The following is a 22498-nucleotide window of genomic DNA, read 5'->3' on the forward strand; positions in this document are numbered from 1 at the left end:
TGATGCCCATGAAAAGTGGCTTTGTGGTTCAAGCATTGCTTGAAAATCACCCAACCAATGGCATAAGCTTGGGCTGGTCGATCTGTGTTTTCTACCAATGACACATGGGGGAAGTGTTCTGTGACCTTGTTTGAAATGCATTTTCCCAATCAAGTTTCTTTAGTGGTGCTGAACTAGTACTACGATTCAGCACCATGGACAGCAGCCTTTAGTTTTGTACAGTTGTAGTTCATTTCAGTGATTATACATAGATTGTGTATTCACAGGGAAAAAATGCTCACTCGACTGCCCCACACAACCTGAATGCTTTTATTGAATTTCTCATTACACCTCCATATTTCATGCTTTTGTTGTCAAAGTACAAAACAGACATCTTCTAATATGTGATGTGTAATAATTGTGTTGAAAATACTGTCACAGCGCTGCTGTAAGATTTTGACATGTACATGTCTCATGTATCATTTTTCCATTTAATTTGTCAAAGTTCCAGCATTCAACTGAATATTCATGCAATTCGATGTGTGTGAAAGAGGAGAAGAGTCACATCAGCCTGTCTGAACATTTCACTGTTTAATTAAATGTGATTTAACTGAACATAAGATTTAGACGGACCTACTAGACTCAATTTCTGAGCTAGAGAGAGAGAGAGAGAGAGAGAAAGAGCGCACACAGCCCACTGGCTGAGAGAGACAGAGAGAGAGAGAAAGGGATGAGGATGGAGGCAGAAATGAACAGAGCCAAGAGATATTCACAACACTCTTGCGACTGATCAGGAAGCAGGTGCTGGACCTTCACCCACATCAGACTGATGTTAGAGCAGAGATGGATGTGCGGCGGGACTCGATGAGCTCCAGCATCTGACCGAACGAACTTCTGATTCGCGCGAGTTCATCGATCATCAGTTCTATTAATTCTATTCGAAGCTTTGCGCGTTTCGCGGGATCTTCGCCGAATTTTTCGCCTTTAAATCAGTCCGCCGGTTCATCCTCCGCAGTTTGAAGCTGCACCGCGTGAACGGAGGTGGATCATGAATATGAAACACATCAGATCCGTCATATAATGGGGATCGAGGACGCGAGCATGAGGAACGGACGGGCTCTGTCCGATCAGTGGGCCGACAGCGTGGTGGTCCGGCCCCGGACGACCGAGCAGCACATCACGGTGAATAAGAGACTTGTGCTGGGCTTCGCCATCTCCATCCTCACCCTCATCGTCGTCACGGCCATCGCCATCACGCTCAGCGTCAGCTTCGAGAAATGCGCCGCGGAGAGCAGCGGGGCACTGGCCGCTAACGGCTCCAGCAACAGTAAGTGGAAACAGTCCCGGGACGCTAACATCAGTCACAGAGACTCAGAGGACGGCCAGGAGCCTTGGAGACACCTGCGCTTACCGGCCACCCTGCGCCCGCGCCACTACGACCTCCGCCTGTCCGTGTCCATGGAGAACTTCACCTTCTCCGGCGAGGTGCGCATTGAGTTTGAGTGCGTTCAGTCCACGAAGCTGATCGTGCTGCACACGGACCGGCTGGAGGTGGAGAAGGTGCTGGTGTACTCGGACAGCAAGAAAGCGGGCGCCATGAGGATCCAGCGCCGCTTCCACTACCAGCCAAAGCAGGTGTATGTGATCGCGCTGCACAGAGAGATGAAGCCCCTCAGAACATACAAGATCAACATCACTTTCCACGCGCACATCGAGCACGAGCTCCTGGGCTTCTTCCGTAGCTCCTATGTGCTGAATGGAGAAAGAAGGTAAAAGCGCTTCAGTGTCGAGTCAAAGTCTCTCATGTGTTGTTATAATCTTCTCCGGTTACATTGGTAACTGTTGATGCTGCTTGACGCAATTAAGCACTTTTTTGGGGGCTAATTAATTGTTTTTACATTAATTTACCATGATAACCAAAATACCATACTTACTACTGATGTACTACTAATTACTGACTATAATAAACAATGTGGGATCTCATTCAAACAGTGTAGAAGAATCCTGCTGTCACCAAGTTACCACAGTTTTCCCACAGGAACTTTTTTACTATGGTATTATATAAAAAATATTTTTTAGGGGAGAATGAGAATAAGCACACACTTCTTAAGGATCACAGTTTATATTGATTCTTCTGACATTCACATGTCAGTGATATTATCACTGTATGTGAATCATGATGCTGATCCTGCCTGACATTGATATGCAGATGTTTATTGACACCTTAGTATAACAACAAGCTTTTTGTAATTGGCTTAATTTATTCTCCGAACTAGTATTTTAAGATGGTTTACGTCAAAATGTAATAGCTTCAGTGATAATTCAAAACCATTATTAATGAATATGGGATAATCTTATGTAAATTCAGGTTAATAGTAATAGCAACCATTGCATTTTTGATGAAACTCTGGATGCCATAGTTAAATACATACATTTTGTGAGGCTTTCTTTAATTTATTGCCTTCTCACAAATGCTTCTTAACATTGTATTGTCGCAGGGACATGTGATGTGCAGATATAAGGATGTCAGTAAAGTGTCAAGTACAACGTGGCCATGATAAGTTTTACTGGTCACACTTTATTTTAAGGTGCAATTCTCGCTAATTATACCTTGAAAAAGGCTATTAGCCGAAACGTTGGTTAATAAATATGCTTAAGTGAGTGTGCCTCTTAACTGATTCATATATTTTTTCCTTCAACTTGCACCTCATAAGGTGTGTGTTTGCCTTGCCTCACTTGCAATTCTCGCTACTAACAAACCATTAGCTACGACTTTCGCCTCAAACTCCCAATTTGATGCTTATTAATAATTAGTAAGGTAATTGTTAAGTTTAGGTATTGGTATGGATGTAGAATATGGTCATCCAGAATGTGCTTCATAAGTACTACTAAACAGCCAATATGTTAATAATAGGCATGCTAATAAGCAACTAACTATTAGTGAGAAATGGTCCCTAAAGTTTTACCATTTTACAAACACAGCTGCCAAAGCTAATAAGGTGGCTGTTTTCCAAATATTATTATAGCATGTATTAAAATAAAGAAGATATCATCTCTGGTTCTTCATTCATAATATGAACATCCAGGTTACAGTTAACACTACTGTCAGCATGTAATTTGCACTGTCTCAGTCTCAGACAGTAACTGTTCCTCTGTGTTTAGGGAGGTCAGAGGTCAAGTAGATCTGAAAAACGCTAGTCAAACCTCTGGGTACTGAAATCACAGCTGTGTCTGATGTGACGCTCAATGATTCATTTACTGTCAGACATTGAGACTTGCATGTGACTGTGGGAAGTTTTCCAGCACAGTGCTAAAGATTCATAAATATCCACACAGAGTTACATTAAAATTACCCTCTTATACAGCATTATCTTAACTATTTATGCAGTTACAGTATTACCATACTACATCACATATACAAAGTGAGATTAGACAGTTGGGTTTAGGTGTTTGGTTGAAATGTGCTAATGTTTACACTTAAGGCAACCCAGTTTAATTTTTGAAAACCACCAGATCTCCCAATATCATATTATTCAGTTCTTTATGTTGAGCCTTTGATTATCAGAAGCTCATATATGTATTAATTATAGTGTCTTACAGCCGTTTACAGCCTCTTATTCAAAGTGACTTCAGTTAGATAACACTGAATATCTATTTCTTGTTTTCTGGCTCCTTATTCTTTGTCCTCTGAGGGAAAATGGCTCATGTTTGAATCTTTGCCCCAGGTTTTCCTGCATTTGAGACATGTTTAAACCTTGTTTTACCCAGAAGGGATCACTTTCATGGACACACTTCATAAACCTTCTGTCCATCCTCCAGTTGCCTTTCTGTCTTGGCAATAACTGCTGGACTTCTTCCGGCTTTTAGCTGTAAAACAGCATGTCAAGAACTCAGTGTAACGTTTCTTTAACAAACCCATTTTTGATTCAGCACAAAGGTGTTGACATTGTAAGGTCCATCAAAGAGCACTTTTTAGATAAATTAAGCTGCAGCTCTGATCGCCACAGGCTGTGAAGATCATTGAGTTTAATGTAATCAGCGCCTGCTGGCTGCTTGTATATTTGTGAACGCTGAACGGCGGGGATCTCGCAGGATTGAGAAAATACCCGTGTTTATGTAGTTAGACGTGGCCACATGAACCGTGTTGTTAGTTCACTTCAAACAGACATCTGATCGTCTGGTCTTTTTGGAGATTTGTCAGGTTTTTTTTTCATCCTTCACACATTTTCAGGGACAGCTGTGTCACATTAGACAACAAACTCAAACACCTCCATGTGTATCGCTGCAGGGATTTTCACTCTGACATTCCTGTAGAATCTCCTCCTGTGTGTCTGTTAGTCGTCTGATTTCTCATCACCTCCTGCATGTGTCTCAACTGTGATCTTTAAGTAGTGTAAAGATGTTTAAATGGCACTAGCACTTATAAATAGTGGAACGAAGAGGAGGTAAACAGATGGGACATTATAGACTCATTATACTTTGTTACCGCATGAATGGCTGCTAATGAGAGTAAAAAGTTGTGACAGAAATACAGGAACAGAAAACCCTCCTCCCCCGTCTGCTGCTCATGCTGTGGGTGGTCAAAGCCAAATCTCCATGTGAGGGGGGCTTTAATGTCCATAATGCAGCTTTCTGGAATGCAGCTCACCGCTTTTCCTTCTCTCTAACTTTACATATACTAGAATATTTCCATGGCTGTTTACAGTTCTGACTCTGATGTGGTAAATGTGTCCAAATGTAGATTAATAATGATTCACTTAAAATTCACCAATCCTCACGTAAGATGAATTTGACAGCATTTTATTATTTCCTTGTCGTCTAAATTGGTTCACGCTGTCAATTTGTTGACTAATGCTGTCACAGATGGGTTTAATGTTTACAGCTGTGACAGATATATCATTATTTCTGTGTAGTAATTCTGGTGTGATTTATTACATGTTGACATTTGATGTGATTTAGTTGCTGTGGTTCAAAAAGCTGTAACAATTTTGTCCATCTTCAAACCAGGAAGCTCATTAGTGTGATAAAAATGCACAGCGATGAGTTCAGAGATGGCAGTCAGAGCTAATTTGAATTCAGGAAAGTCATGTGACAGCCAGTTTAATGAAGTTCTGGTGAAATGACTTTTCACTGTTCATTTCTGGTTTACTTAAATAGCAGAGCTTTCTTCAAATCCAGAGATTTCTTTGATCTTACCTCTTTCTCATGTTCTCATTGCTGGTGTTATTCTGCAGGTTTCTCGCGGTGACGCAGTTCTCACCGACTCATGCTAGAAAGGCCTTCCCGTGTTTCGACGAGCCCATCTATAAAGCCACATTCAGAGTGAGTCTGAAACACGAGAGCTCATATCAGTCGCTGTCTAACATGCCAGTGGAGGCCTCCACGTCTGACGAGGACGGATGGGTGACCAACCATTTCTCCAGGACGCCCCGCATGTCCACATACTACCTGGCCTGGGCCGTGTGCAACTTCACCTACAGAGAAGCAGTTACAGACAGTGTTGTGGTGAGTCGCATTTAAAGTACCTAAAACTCAAAGTTAGAAACAGTAAACTGAGATTTTATTATTCCACAACTCTCTTCTAAAACCTAGTAAGAAGAGTTTTAAGGCATCACAGATACTTTTCTAGAAGGTATTCTGCTTTAAGATGCATCATTTACCAAATTCTAAGGCAGCCTCTCATGTATGCTTCAGAGTGAAGACAATCCCAGAATGCACTGCACAGAGTGCAGTAATAAATCAATACAAAACTTCAAATAAGCTGAGAGAAATCAATATATACTTACAGAATATACGCTACCCAAAGTTTGGGTTCAGTAAGCAAAACATTACAAAATATTAATGACCCCACACTTTTGGTAGTGTACAAGTAAATATATTTCATTAAATACTGAAAAGTATTCATTAAGCAGTTTAATCGAATTAAAAAATTATTTTATTATTTTATTTGCATGATGCATTTTTATGCTCATCAATGTATTTTAATGTTCACAATGGTGAGATGTGTAGAGTGTATATACTGTAGTTGAGGTTCCATTAGAAGACCTTCATTTGTTTATATGAAGCTTACCGTAAGTTTATTTAGGCAGTATAATGGTTAGACAGTGGATGTACTGTAAATGGAAAAGATTGTCTCCACTAACATTAGTCCAGTGTCTACAATGTCTTATAATTGCTTTTAAAAGGATAGTAGTAATGTCTGCAACAAACATCCACTTATGCTCATGTCCTGGATTGTGTTCATGACAAGCTCTTCTAGGTTTTATATATCATATATAAACATGTTTTATGTGAAGTTTAGTGATTAAGATACTATTTGCTGTATCACTTTCATCACATGCTCTTAAATGTTATTTTTTTGGCACTGAATCCTCGCAGGCTAAGCGGCATCATCTGTCTGCCAACAGAGAGACATGGTTATGCGCCGTGTTACTGATATCACGTTCAGTCAAAGCCTCAGATGGCTTCCTCAGTGGTTCCTGCTGCGTGCCCTTGGCCGGCCTCCTCCTCATATTAGTGTAATTAATCTGATCTCCTTCATGACCACGCTCTCCTTTATATCACTGCTGACTGTAGTGTGTGCTTCTATCTGGGGCACTTATACCCACACTGCGGCTTGTAGCAGTTAGCCGCATGCTAGCATCCCCCATCAATCACATTAAAGCGGTAGGGCAGCCCCCTCGCACCATTCATCATAAAGATTCGGCTGTGCGGAGCGAGAGGAAAGATCGTGGGAGAGGAACGTTGGAGAGGAGAGTGGAGTTATTACTCTGGGTTTATGGGGAAACACTAATCTACCACACACACACACACACACACACATGTAAAAATCACATCAGACTCTGCAGCAGTTGGTTGGGCATCATGTAATACATTTATTATGGCTCTAGATAGTAGTGGGGAAATGTAACCATGAATTTTAACTATGAATTTATGAAGCATGTAGAGTTTTTGATGCATTTGGAGCTAGCATACTGATCAGCATGTTTACATGAGTAATGATGCATTTAAGATAGTATCTGAACTGCAATAGAACTGCTTTTTTGCTCCTTTTTATGTTTTCCAAGGTTGCATTTGTTTGATGAAAAATATAGTAACAACAGTAATATCAATGTAAAAGGACTTTTCTATTTTAATATATTTTAAAATGTAATTTATTCCTGATGCAAAGTTTTTGAGCAGCCATTACTCTAGTGTCCCATGATCCTTCAGAAATCATTTTAATATGCTGACTTGCATTCACAATATGTCAAATTAAACCCATGATTTCTCACAGAATAAGCAGGCTTACTAACACTCAACAGACTTTTCCTATTCTGACCAGATATCCCCTTTTCACTGCACCTGTCTAAAGTGCTAAAATAAAAAAAGTGGTATATTACAGTGTTTCATCGTTGCTTAAACACGTCTTGAAATTATGCCTCTTCTTTGCGAAACTCTAAACACAAATACACAAATTCTAACTCAATTCCCCAAACTTCCTATATTCCAGTCAAAATGAAGCTCTCCACTCAAAACAACTCAGTCTTGCTGAACAACCAGACTTTCCTCTCAGATATGACACACAAACCCTCGAAAAAAAACCAAACACACACACACTACAACAGTCACACACACACACACACACACACACACACACACACACACACACTGATGAGATAAATTCAAAACAATACAAAAACCAGTAATAAGTGTTGCTTGTGGTACTCCCCAAGTGTTTTATTTCTTAATTTAATGTACTGCTGAGTACAGTACAATACAGCAAACGACAACAAAAATTATTATTCTGCCCCAGCATCCCATCTTTGGTCTGGGACAGGCAACATCAGGCTAAATTGGCCGTGGCCAGGCAGCGGGGGTACAATCCTCTTGCATGCCTGATCAAACCCTGGCACGCATCAACTTGCCCTGGCCCTTCCTCTTTCTCTTTCATGTTGTCATCCTCCTCCTCTTCCTCTTCTTCCTTCTACCTCCTACTCTTCCTCTTCCTCCATTTCTTTCTCTACTCCCTACTCCTCCTCTGTGTTGTCCTTGACCTCTTCCTTCACATCTCTCTGGAGCCATTGTTTGAGTCATTGAGTTGCTTTGGTGCATTTCTCGAATCATCCTTACTGTAATATTTGCAAAGAAGCATGTGCATTTCTCAAAACAATTCGAATAAACACCACTACACAATGGATTTCCTGCAAAAGCCTGCAACTTACTCAAAATCTTTAGTTCAATTTGTATAAATTTTGACTCCTAGTGTAGTAATTGTGTGCTAATTGAGCTCAAACTGTGCAGACTTGAGTGAACAATATTGAATGCTAGTGTATTCCAAATGAGCACTGACAAATGTAGGGATTTGTGTGTAGAGCTTTGCAGTAACAGTTCACCAAATCTGACTTATGTGTCAAAGCAGGGGAAAAGTGTTTATAGTTTAGGGCAGGGGTCACCAAACTTGATCCTGGAGGGCCAGTGTCCTGCAGAGTTTAGCTCCAACTTGCCTCAACACACCTGCCTGGAAGTTTCAAGTATACCTAGTAAGACCTTGATAAGCTGCTTCAGGTGTGTTTGATTAGGGTTGGAGCTAAACTTTGCAGGGACACCGGCCCTCCAGGACCGAACTTGGTGACCCCTGGTTTAGGGAAATGGGTGTGCTTTACTAAAAATGGTATTATGGTTTTGAAATTTTAGTTCAAAAGCCTGGTTATAGTGTTTTAGCAATCGAGAAAAACTGTAATTAATTTAAAGCAGCATATTCCATTCATAACACTGTAGCAGCCATTATTAAATCCAATGGTTTTATGTCAGTCAGTTTTTATTTGTCTTATCATTAAGACGACAAATGTTCTTTTAATATCTAATAAAAATTCAACACCACTTTATTAAATATGCTGATTACATATTCATGAAATTACTCAGCCTGATCAAAATGCATGTTCAGTACATTTAATGGACAAAATTATGCTTTTAGCTGTAGAATATCCATGTAGGTTTCAAAATTAAAATACCAGTTTATACCACCAATAATATCCATCCTTATCCAGGCTGATTTACTGTATGCTGGTTTGGTTCTGGTTGAGCTGTTAAACCAGTCTAACTCATCTACACAACACAAGCTAGGAATCAAATTGTGTAAAACTAGAAAATCATTAAGAGAAATTAATTGTAAAGCGCCTGAAGTATGTGACATACAGTCATACATATATAGAATAATAACTCAACAGGTTGTTAACAAATCTTCTCTTGATTGTCAACTTGAGCGCTTTGTCTAATTACAGGTTGTTTTAAAATCACATTGATTTGATTGAGCTTTGAATCATTTCCACAGCCCTAAGTGCCACCCATTCTTCTTTATATCAGACATAGAGCTGATCGATACGCCAGCAACATGTGAGGTAAACAACACATAATTCAATGTGCATTGCTGCCAGGCTCTGAAACAAAGCCTTTCCTCCTGCTTGTTTTGCACTGTAACTCTGTTAGTGTAGGAGGACATTCATTCTGACTAGATGGATTCCCGTTCAGAAACCCATGCCTGGCATCAGCCTTCGGCTAAAAGAGTCCACGATCATTTTTACTGTGGAAATACATTTCCCACAGAGCCACACCTCACACACGTTCTCTCTCACACTTGTTCTCTCCCCTCTCTCTCACTTCTTCTCTCACATGCATAGTTCAGATAATGCAAATGTTTTGTCTTTGCTTTTTCATGGAAATCTAATTTGTTTCCAGAGACGAATGTGTAAAAGGTTATTTTATTAAAGAGCTTGCTTACAATTGATTGACAATCAAATTTTAAACATAAATGTATGAAGGAGTTTTCAGCAGCTACAGTCCAATAACATTATGGTTTATAAAAGTGCAATCAGTTCATTTAAAGGTGTCATAACTCCAGTAGAACAGGCTGCCTACTTTTTCAGTGGCCTTGGTTCTGAAGTACATTTTTTTCCCAGTCGATAAGGATTTTAAATGAGTTGTTTAATAAAACATTAAACCATGTATCAATCCAACCAACTCTGCAGTGACTCAAAAAAAAAAATTACAAACTGATTTGAACAAGCAACTATACAAAAACTGGAAGGAACAAGACTATCTGCATGAGGGGTGAAGACAAGTACACTTGAAAGGCAAATGCAAAATTCACAAGCCAGAAAAAGCCATTTGGCAGATGTGTTCACCATGGATTACCCTTGGAAGTTAATCTTTCAGGTCCACAATTGTTATCCTTGAGGGAATTCAGGAATAAACCCAGAGCCGTATAAGAGCCATAGATTCAGCACCTGACACACTTCTATTTTTGTTCTCTCTCCTCTTATGTTGCGTTGTTGTAGATTCGGCTGTACGCCAGACCTGACGCCATACAGAGCGGATCAGGGGACTACGCTCTGCACATCACCAAGAGACTCCTGCGGTTTTACCAGGATTACTTCAAAGTCAAATATTCCCTCCCTAAATTAGGTAAGACGGCGGTGAAATGTCTTCAGCTTTGTCTGGCTTCAGTGATGCTTTTGAAACGGGCAATAAATGTTCTTCTCATGGGAAACCAGGTGATTCAATGTTCCATTTGTACTCCCAATTGTTTCTTTGACTTCCTTTTCTTGTGCTCATCTAAAGAGGTGAAGGAGTGTCAGTGGCAACTCCGTTCTTGCGTTTATTGATCCTAAAAGCATTTTAGGCTGTTTGTGGTTGTGTTTGGTCTTGGGAATTGGAGCACACACCATGCGTGTGGTGTTAAAGTGTGCGTTTGCCACTGTATTGATGTGTGTGCTACTGTATGTTGTTGTAAGAGTGCGTGCGCTTGTGCTGGACTGGCTCACATCAGACTCTCTCTGTGCCAGTGTTTCGCTCCATTGGGTTCCTGTCAGTTCTCTGTATTCATTTGAATATAGCCATCAGTCTCTCTGGCCTTCTGTCTTTCACTCTACTCCCCTGCTTGCTCACTTCCTCTGTGAATGCGTGTGTTTGCGTGTGTGTATTTGAGTGTGCATGTGATATTAATCATGCTTCCTTACTCTCTCAAATGTTCTCTGGGAAGCATTTGCCGTTTGCTAATCGGGTTAAGACCCTCTCGATATTCAAAGTACATTTCAGCGATTTCTTTATGAATTTCTTTCAGTCTCATTTTCACCTCCTGGTAAACCCAGCTTAAACTGTTAACTGTGTATTGGAATTGCCAGTCAGCCTACAAGTTTGCAGCAGCTAATGACCAGCTAGCATCTTCCAAAACACAGCAACCTATGAGGCCTTATGCCTCATAGATATGGAAATTCTTTTTAGGATACGTGATAATCTATAACTTGTTTACAGACTGTTTTATACCAAGTGACCTACAGTATCAGATCAGGAATGGCATCTTTTAAAACCTCTTAACATGCCCTCGTGCAGCTAATTTTTCCTTACTGCAGCTCTATTAATTGACGTCCTGTAGGATCAATTCACTGAATCTTCTCAAACACACTGAAATCTTTACTGAGGCGGCAGATTTTCACAACCTTCATTTTGCACAGGTCTGGTTGTTCAAATGTCACATCAAGGATGCTGCTGGTGCAAACAAACTTTGTTTTCAAACCGAGTTGGTGACCTTAAGATACTTTTGACACATTCGTCGTAATGTTGCATGTCATTGCTAAATTTAAGGGTCAAATGATTACAGCATGAATATGAAAAATGATGTGGATGTAATGAATATGTCTGTTTCAACCTGTGGGGCGCCAGCACCTGTCAAGGGGGGCGCGAGCATCAATTAATTCAGAGACATTGCCTTGAAGATTTACGAATACGAGCTTTCAAATCTTCAGCCATCCGCTGAAGGGGGGGGGGGGGGGGGCGCGAGTGAAAGTAGACAAACTTGGGGGGGCGCATGTCCTAGAATGCCCTGTGTTACATAAAGGCACCATCTGTGTGTTGAGTGTTGGAGCATTTGCAGCCCCTCTGGTCTCGAAAAAGGGACATTCTGTCATTCTACTCATGCAAAAGAGAAATAAAATCAGAGCGTACAGGTTAAGGACAGATTACATCTTAAGTCTTTGAAACGCCTCACACAGACGTGTTATAAAAGCTTGTTAGAGCAGCTGAAAGCATTTCCTCACACTCTGGTTCTTAATGTTTCTTCAACCTGAGAGATTTTAGGCCATTTGTTTTGTTGCTTCTTTGACTTAATGACTCAGTTCTTTGTATCTGTGTCTCTTGGCATGTGATCCGTCGCTAATGGCGTAACGATTTCTCTCAGATTGAGAAACGATGGGCCAAAGCGCAACACGACTCAATCAAAGCAAGCCATTGTTCACCTGCCGAATCTAAAGCAGATCCAATTAGAGCAACTTAATCAGAGCCGCCATCTACTGTGACTGGCAAATGAGAGACAAAGAGCCACCAAACACTCTCTTTTTCTCTGTTCCTCTCTTTCATTCACTCTCTCTCTCGCTCTCAAAGAGGATGAAAAAGAGATTCAAGGAATGATGTAAACCAGAGGAGAAAATGGACTTTGTTGTGGGGTAGCAGTTAATACTGTCGTATGATGACCAGTAATCAGTTTCATGCCTTTGACACAAAAGCTTCTAGAAGAGTCACATGCAGAATGATAATAAGATGAATGAAAGTCCATGAAGAATCAGGGCGGAGTATGTTTGCATCCACAACACCCTTCATCCATTTAGCTTTCATTACATTAACAAGTGTCTTTAGATGCAAGAATCCAACTGTCTGATGCTTTTGGGAGTTGTTGTGAGGACGCTCTTTGGTAACACTATTTCAGTAGTCCACTTTAGACATTCTACTAACAGTAAGTATCTGCAACTACATGTCAACCAGCAGTCATTAGAGTATTAGTAGACTGTCTGCTTAATTTCTTCTAACATTTTACTTTGATGGTACCAAAACACACAACATACTGACTATGAGAAACGTTGCAAGTATATGTCAACTTATTCTATTAACTTAACCTAACAGTCTACTCTGAGAGTTAGTAGACATTTAGTTGCAAATTAATGAGAATTAGTTGAAAAGTAGTTGACATGTAGTTACAAAGTTACTTAAAGTTAGTAGAATGTCCAAATAAAGTGTATGGTGAATGGATAAATAAATGCTTTGGTTATCAGTGAGCGTTTGCAGTCACTTTCTTTCAGACATTTCACCCTCACAAATCTGTGTGCCGCAAAAAACACTTGACGGCTAATTCTCAGACTAAGTTGAATTCTACAGAAAACAAGAGCCTTTTTTACCGTCTAGTGCTCAAACACCGAGTCAATTTGTATATCAAATGAGATGCTGCTCAGAGTAGGATGATAAAATGGACTCTTCAGATGGTAGTTGAAAATAAGGCTCTTTGAGTGAGCTATCAGCTATAGGGAACTGAAGAAATTCATTGAAAATACTAGCCTATATTGATTATTGGATACTGCACAGTATATATACTAAACTATAAATATATGCGCAATGATGCCTTTAAATGGTAGCATCTTTAAAAGTAAAAACTCACTGCCAAATGTTTTTATTCTTATTTTAATTTTGACTTGCCAGCTGGTTGTTTTGTCTGCGGTCAATATAATCTGCTTCTATGAAGACTGTAATGCAGCACATCATCTGTTCGTCAAGAGAAAGAGTCTGTGAATGTTTGAAGTAGCATTTAGCACATCCTTTAAGAGACATGATCTTTCTTAGATATCGATCTACAGTAAGTGCTTCCCAGAGAGAGATCAATGATCTATCAAAAAGAGGCCAGGTCGCTCCGGACTCTTCTAAGTCTTGACAGCAGCATGCGAGTGACAGATACGGACAAAAGCAAATGGAAATCGAATGCATGACAAATGTAGATGGTTAATCTGCCTTTGCTGTTAAAAGTGCTGAAAGGATCAGCAGTGTGTCTGTCTGTCTGTGTGTGTGTGTGTGTGTGTGTGTGTATGAGCCGGACACTGGGAAGAGATCCAGTCCAACACCAACTAATCAGTCCAATCAAATACCAGTGCCATTCATTGCTCTGGCTGTTTTTCCTTTTGAACTTTCTGCATGTTGATCCAGGAACAAGCTCCTCTGGCTGAATCATTTAAATTGATACAAAAATTGTATCTGCCTGCATGTGTAGAGGCCTGCAGAAGAATGGAATGTGCAGACGTATGGTTTAAGGTAAAGCTGCACATCCTGTTTTGACATGATGTCAAAACAGTTTTAACCTGTTTTAACATGATTCCTTTAACGTAACATAAATTGGGGCCTATTGTCTGCTCATGGCCAAAAAAAGGTAAAAAATAACGATATAGGAAATGTATTGAACACGCCTTAGGGGAAAAAACTGTATATAAGAGGGTACGAACACAGATTCGAGAGATTCTCTGCAGGGTCTCTCGGTTTTATTGTCTCTGATAATAAAATCTAAATTCTGGCATCAAAACCCCAAGAGTCTGAGAATGAGTCCTCATAGCACTGGCAGAAGCCACCACACTGGCTGAATCATATAAAGCTCATGTACCTAGAGATCAAATCACACACTTGTGACCTTCAGATTAATTTCAACCCACTGCATGAAGGGAATGATGACATTTATCACAGTCATCTTTGGGGCACCCCTACTTGATGAGATTACAGTGAGAACAGAGCATTCTGGGTAATTTCCTCAGTCTTGGGAGATCAGTGACACAGCTCCAGATCTGGAGATCAAACTATGAGTATTAATCTGAGAGATTGAGATATTAAAGATTGACAGCAGGACGTCTGAGGACATCTGATGCTCACGTACAGCAGACACACTTTCAGATGCAGCATGTACAATATTTTCTGAGGTGAGTGACTGGTTTTAAGGTGGATGGGACTGTTTTTTTACTTTCCTGTTTTGAATGAGTTCATTTCTTCACTCGTTTTTGCAGTTCATGCCCCTTGCAAGGTCGCCTTTCACTGCGCCGTTCCACTCTATTCTACACATCATTATTTATTATTATCAATACAACTGTGACACTGTCATTTCTCTATAGTTTCATTTTGCCTTGGTTTTTTATTTATTTATTACTTGGCCTTTCAGTGTCCTTACTCCCCCAAACTTGACTCACAAAATCTACCCATCATCCCTCACTACTTTTTCAAAAATTGAAGCATAAACTGCACTTTAAAATACCTCATTTTTGAGTCTCGATCACTATCTCTGCCCATCTCTGTGTGAATGTTCTGGGTCGGGCCCTTAATACAAAAAATCCCAAGGATAATGGTAATCTCTTCTAGAATTCATTAAAGCTAATCATCAAGGTCGGACGAGGGGAGTTTTGAAAGCGACTCACCATCGGTGTGAAAGTGACGGCCATAAAACTGAAGGGTATTTCACTAGAGATGAAAAATGAGGCACATTATAAAAGAATCACAAAGCTGATGTATGTCTGATGAATGTTAACAGACACTCTCCATCTCTCTTCTTTTACAGAGGAATGAGTTACCGAGTGTTTACCAAGTGCTTCTCAAACCTGACCTTTGGGGAAGTCGTGGCCTAATGGTTAGAGAGTCGGACTCGTAATCGAAAGGTTGCGAGTTCGAGCCCCCGGCCGGCAGGGATTGTAGGTGGGGGGAGTGAATGTCCAGCGCTCTCTCCACCCTCAATACCACGACTGAGGTGCCCTTGAGCAAGGCACCGAACCCCCAACTGCTCCCCGGGCGCTGCAGCATGGCTGCCCACTGCTCCGGGTGTGTGTTCACGGTGTGTGTGTGTGTGTGTGTGTGTGCATTTGTTCACTACTCACTGCTGTGTGTGTGCACTTGGATGGGTTAAACGCAGAGCACCAATTTCGAGTATGGGTCACCATACTTGACAATACGTCACGACGACTTTGGCCTTTTAAGTTCTTCTAAGGGTGGCTATGTTCAAAAATGAATAATAGCATACTGCTTACTACATACTGTGCAGTACAGACTGAATACTACCTCTTATTTAAAACAGATTGCATTATGCAATGATATACATTTAGTCACCCAAATAGCCCACAGATATAGAAAATCTATTATAAGTCTGTATACAATATATGTACTGCACACTGCAACAGAAGGATGAGTAGTATGGTAGTGTGCTAATGTGAATCGACTTTTCAAAAGAAGGAGGTTCAGATTCATTAATTCCAGCAGCATCCATTATTGTGCCATTTTGATTGATGAGTTAATTTTGGTTATATATCTCTCTTTATTGGAGCACAAAACCAAAATCCTCATCACAAGCATCAGGAATCTCAGTTTCTCAATTCGTCTGGTATAAAAGGAGAAGTCCAACCATTATTAACTTCCTTTTCCTCACATTTTAATGAATAACTTTCCAGCGCTGACTGAGACTTTTATATTGCTTTCCATTACAAGAGAGCTCATTCACAGTGAATTAATACAAATGTATGCATGTGTATACATATATGTATATATGTGTATGTATGTGTATGTGTGTGTGTGTGTGTGTGCGCCTAAAAGCTATTAGATCACACAAGGTCACATGATCAAAGCAGACGCTTGACACTGCTGCTTCTCAGGTGCCATGAATCACATGAGCTGTCACATTCATTTTTGGAAGATGCTAATAAACATACAGGTGTCTGCAGCTTCTCTATTAATATTACATGAGCTTTGCTTTGCATTTCAATACGAGTTTGAATCCTTCATCATATAGAAAAGTGAGAGCAGTTGTTATTGTGAAACACAAGTGTGACAGTGTGTCATTAAATCTGTTCCTAAGTCTGGTGAGAAACCTGCTTACATTTTAAGACATGATACATACGTTCCTGAAGCCTGATGAATGTTTATATAAATTATTTATTTAAGATTTCTAAAAGGGTATTTGTGTTCTTTTGTTTTTATATTTTATTGTTATATTTGGCTTTTTTTCAGATTTAATGTTAAACACAAAAACATAATTCTAGAATCCATTTAGAAGCTCAGTGTAATTTTACTATCACTGAGATGCTATTATAGTTTTAATTATTTTGAATTGCTTTTTACTTTTTACATTCTCCATTATTGTAGATTTAGTCATTTTGATGTGTTTTTGTCATGTTTATTAGTATTTTTGTATTCTTTTAAAGGGGTCATCGGATGCAAAATTCACTTTACAAGTTGTTTGAACATAAATGTGTGCTGGAAGTGTGTGTACACATCCATCCATTAATGATAAAAATCCACCCAGTGTTTTTTTTTTTTTAAATCCCCATTTTTAAATCCCCTTTCTCAAATCAGGCTGTGCTGAGATTCCTGTCAGAATGACGTCATTCTGTACAGGCCCCTCCCACGATAGTTGATTGACAAATTCGTCTTACCTTAGACCCGCCCTGAGTGAGCTGAGAGCTGTCTGCCAATTCCGGTGCAGGGAAGACAAGAATGTCTCTGATTAAGCGATTGAATTGTTTAGTTGTTGGATGTAATAATGAATATAGCAGTCGTCATTTACTCCCAACATCTGAGCCGCTGAAGATGCAGAGGATTAACGTTACTTTCATTTTGAAGGGAATGCGCCGATCCCCGATCTACATAAATGCGTCTATGTTCTCCCGAAGTAATGTTTTATTAACAAATTTCGGGAGGAGCACGCGCAGATAATTAACACGGCCAATTCACCATCAGCAATCACTCCGTCTATCCTATCAGCCGAGAGAGAACTTCTATAAATAGACCAAGCCATCTTACCTTCATTCTCTCTACAGTTTTTAGCATCCCACCCCCACCCCAACTCCTCACCATCAGCCCGCTCCTACCCCAGCGTGGGGAGGAGCTCGGGGGGAGCGCTCTGGGTCCGGGCTAAATGCCGAGCTCGGACCCCTCTCCCCGGACAGGGGGAGTGCCCCGGGTTCGGGAGTAATTTACAGAGCTCGGAGCCCTCTCCCCGGACAGCACGCCAAATACGCATAAACCTTGACTCTGTTCATTATACGCAAGGGCGAACTCGTGAATTATTCGTGATCCAGCTTTATCTACAGAAGAAGTGAGTATAAGGGTTTTTATGTATTTTTGCAAATCGTTTTTCCTAATAATGTGCTAGTTAGCCAGTTTCGCGGTTGAAGTTTCGTATGCTCCATAGATGCCTCATTATTGACTGTTTCTATGGGCCGCGATACGTAAGCCATCTGCCATTTTTGGAACGGTCTGCGAATCTTTGAGCGCATTGACTGTGTGCGTCTACAACAGCAATTTATACGCTTGTATATCTTTGAATATTCATTGATTATTATGGTGAATGCGAGATGGCTGACGCGTCAACATATCTGGAGCAGTCGAATAGGGAATCTACACATTTCTATGGTCTGCTCGTCACTCCACGGAAGAGAGGGGCGGAGTCAGCAGAGCTCATTAGTATTTAAAGCAACATGGACTAGAACAGCGTGCTGAAAACAGAGCTGATGTTGACAGGATAAAGGTGTTTTTTACACTACCATTGAGGAATTTTAACCAAAGTATGTTATAGACTTTTCATTAAGACCCTAAAGAATCATATCAACTTGTGTAAAATGGGCATCCGATGACCCCGTTAAATGTATCTATATAGATGCTACAGTTAGGTCCATATATATTTGGACACAGGCACAATTTTTATTATAGCTGAAAAACATGTTCATGTTACAGTTATATAATAGTAATAATAATAATAATTCATTACATTTATATAGCGCTTTTCTGCTTTTCTAAGCACTCAAAGCGCTCTACATTGTGAGGGGTGGTGTCTCCTCGTCCACCACCAGTGTGCAGCATCCACCTGGATGATGCGACGGCAGCCATAGTGCGCCAGAACGCCCACCACACACCAGCTTACTGGTGGAGAGGAGACAGAGTGATGAAGCCAATCAGTGTAAGGGGATGATTAGGAGGCCATGATGGTCAGAGACCTATATATAATCTATATGGGCTTAAAGTGAACACTCTGATTTTTAATTTGATGGTACTCTCATCAAAATTAGAGGAAAGGTTAAGGAATTACAGCTTTTTAATATGTACCTCCCCCTTTTTCAAGGGACCATACGTAATTGGACAGTTGACTCAATCTGTTTCATGGACAGATGTGGGCTATTCCTTCGTTATTTCTACATCAATTAAGCAGGTAAAAGGTCTGAAGTTGATTCTAAGTGTGCCATTTGCATTTGGAAGCTGGTGCTTCCAAATGAACCCACATAGTGTGGTCAAAGGATCTCTCCATACAAGTGAAATAGACAATTGTTAGGCTTTAAAAACAAAACAAATCCATCATAGCAGGAACATTCAGAGTGGTCAAATCAACAGTTTGGTGCATTCTGAGAAAAAAGAACACATTGGTGAGCTCAGCAACATAAAAATGCCTGTATGTCCACGGAGGACAACAGTGGTGGATGATCAGATAATCCTCTCCATGGTAAAGGAAAACCCTTTCAAAACATCCAGCCAAAAGAAGAACATTCTCCAGGAGGTAGACGTGTCACTGTCAAAGTCTACAATCAAGAGAAGACTTCACCAGAGCAAATACAGAGGGTTCACCGCAAGGTGCAAACAAGGCCAGATTATACTTTGCCAAAAAACATCTAAAACAAGCCAGACCACTTCTGGAAAACTTTCTTTGGACGGCTGAAATTAAGATCAACCTTTACCAGAATGCCAGGAAGAAAAAAGCATGGAGAAAGCTTGGAACAGCTCATGATTCAAAGCATACAATATCATCTGTGAAACATGGTGGAGCAGTGTGATGGCATGAGCGTGCGTGGCTTCCAGTGGCACTGGGTTACTGGTGTTTAGTGATGAAGTGACAGAACACAGAAGCAGACGGAAGAATTCTGAAGTGAATAGGGATATACTCTCTGCCCAGATTCAGTCAAATGCAGCAATGTTGATTGGGCGGTGCTTCATAGTACAATGACATTTTATTTGTGATTATATTTATTTGTCGAATTACACTTGAGTCCCTGAAAATGTGGGGGACTTGTGTCAGTGTCCAAATATATATGTATATAGATGTTCGGTTTTAATTTTAGTTATTTTTGTGCAAGTATTTTTTGTCGATACTTGTGTATTTTTAATGCTTGTTTGTGTGTCATGTCTTCAGCAGCATGCTAATTTCAAACTCTGCTGTAATGAATGGACTCTCGTGTCTCTCGTGTGATTCTTGTGAGTACACTACAGTATGAAGAGTGATCCAACATTTCCACAATGTTGCAATATGTTTTCATTTTTCACACTTGTCATTTTTTGCGTTGAGTTCTTCGGTCTTGATTTTCTGCTTTCAGAGCTCTGGCAGCAGCAGTGCGGCTATATTCAAGGAAACACAGTGACCTTTAGTGTGTTTAATCACAGCTGTGTGTGTTTTCGGCGCGCTTGAGAAATTATGAAAGCTGGAGCCATGTTTCACTCTTTCTGCTGAGTCGAGGTCTTGCTTTGTTTGGAGGCCGAAGGCGATGTCACAGACCTCTTGTCTCTTCATCTATCAGCCTCCTTCTTAAATCTACAGCCCTCTGGTCTATCGATTCTGTCCATCATTTCTGTCCGCCTCCTGCTGAGACTCAAACCTGAAGCTGAAGCAGAGATGGAGATTCAGAACAGCGAGGAGGAACTCTGCTGTTTCCTTTAAAAAGATTAAAAAGGAAGTTTGCTGATGGTTGAGGGATCCAGACATCAGATTATACAGAAAAAAATCCAGCAGGGGAACACGGCTGTGATGTTTCCGGCAGCTTGTGATGTCAGTTGAGTTTGGTGTCCCGTGTAATCTTTTCCCCAGTGTGAGTGTCGTTTTTCCCATAATCCTCAGGTACAGCTATAGGACTGATATATTCTGGCCATACTGCAGGTGTGCTGAAGCCGCTAATCAGTTGCTGTCTGACTCTTCTGTATCTGTATCGCCTTTAAGGTGAGATCAAGATCAAGTTCTTACTCTCCTGAACAGGCCATAGACCAGCATGAGTTTATTCTGGTTAGTGTTCACCAGAAAAACTGGCAAAGCTGATACATTTTTGCTGGGTAAACAAGTTAACTTGTCTAATATTAACATATCCAAAATACAACTGGTGATCTATTGCTTGTCTTTACTATGGTATTATATTGCTTCCAATAATAAAAACACATTTTTAATGTATATTTGATATTCTTTGATGTGCCATCTAAATGTGATGGTATTTTTTTTTCTTTTTTGATGGCTCAAATATGATTTTCAGATCTGTTTTCATTTATTTGTTAAGATCAATTTATATTTTATATGCATAATATTACAATAAAACATTTTTCCCTTGCTAAATTAAATGCAATATATTTATTACAAATATTACAAATGATATTGCCTTTAAATTTATTTAAATGTATTTATGAAACAAACTATTTTTAAAATTTAAAGATTCAACAAAATGTACAAACAGCAAGCAAGGAGAAATGAACATTTAGAAATTAATGTAAAAGATTTGTTGGTACATTCGATTTTTACACAAAACTATATGCACTTGTCTTATTTTCTAAAACTGACAGTTAATAGAATAAAATAATTAATGTAATTTCCATCTAACTTAGATAATTTGATTGATTGATTAAATGAATCCCCCCCCCCCCCCCCCCCCCCCCAGTGACTCACTGTCAGTTTAAAAACCCCAGGTACAATATATTGTATAATTCATTACCATGATTTATAGTGCCATGGTGTATATGAGGCATATAAATACTACTACAGAACATTTTTAAGGAAAGGAGGAGTGAAAAAACAGATATATTGACTGCACACTAAAGAGCAAACACCCTGCTGAGTGCATGTTAATGATATTGACCTCACCGCTAAACACAAAGAGTCTCACGCTGTCAGGGCTCATGGTTCTGCCATCACTCCAGACTTCTGCTGTTGTAAGCAGTTTTACTTTGTGTGTGTGTGTGTGTGTGTGGTGCTGAAAGTGTTTGAAGTTTAGTTTCACCCACTTTTGTGTTTGATTGCAGGATCCCGTCTTCACTCCTATTACAGGCTTTAATTCAGCCTCAGTTTGTGCCGTAGATCAGAGTCATTTGTCTGAGAAAGTAATGCTGTCACTGGTTTAGTCAGAGCTGCACTGGAGCCTCATTCATCACCTGTGAGACGGCTGGCGGCTCGTGCTGATTGGATGTTTAGGATCAACTGTAAAGTGAAAGAGAGAAAAAGAAACATAAAATACAGAGAACTGTGCCCTTTATAAATGCTTCATTTCTCCATCAGATTCACATCTACCAATCATAGGGGAAAGCTGTAGTTTAATGGCCATCTGTCTGTTTATGCTGATTTATGAAGCTCTATGGAAATGATGGAAGATGATGGTATTTAAGTATTTATGGCCTCTTTAAATGGTTTTAAGGATAAAGCCCCTAAGATGAATGGTGATGCTGCTGAAGAGGGATTTGAGGGGCTCAGTGAGAAGAGCAGAGTGAAAAACTCAAGAATCCCTCAGCTCACAAACAACAGAAGTGTCTGATTTTATAATGCGGATTAGATCTGGACAAACTGGCTCCCAGAGGACTGTTCAATAAAGTGTGATGTAATCCTATAATTGGATTGATTATGACAGTGAGGAGACAGGCCGTTGGGCCGCTAGGCGAAATGTCAGGCCGGCCGTCACACTGTAGGAGCACG

At 40.1% G+C, this 22498-nt stretch overlaps 1 protein-coding gene across 1 annotated transcript in view; it reads left to right on the forward strand.

Moving 5' to 3' along the window:
- Nucleotides 1-1059: 1059 nt before the first annotated feature.
- Nucleotides 1060-22498, forward strand: part of LOC306858282 (thyrotropin-releasing hormone-degrading ectoenzyme-like) — a gene marked incomplete at both ends in the record, with an annotated part of 118434 nt that continues 96995 nt past the window's right edge. Inside the window, 3 exons of the mRNA XM_079398728.1 lie at nt 1060-1748; nt 5214-5484; nt 10296-10422. Of these exons, the coding sequence (XP_079254854.1) occupies nt 1060-1748; nt 5214-5484; nt 10296-10422 (1087 nt within the window). The remainder of the gene's footprint in view (nt 1749-5213; nt 5485-10295; nt 10423-22498) is intronic.

Source organism: Barbus barbus (genome assembly GCF_936440315.1).
Source record: "Barbus barbus genome assembly, chromosome: 39".
NCBI classification, from domain to species: domain Eukaryota; kingdom Metazoa; phylum Chordata; class Actinopteri; order Cypriniformes; family Cyprinidae; genus Barbus; species Barbus barbus.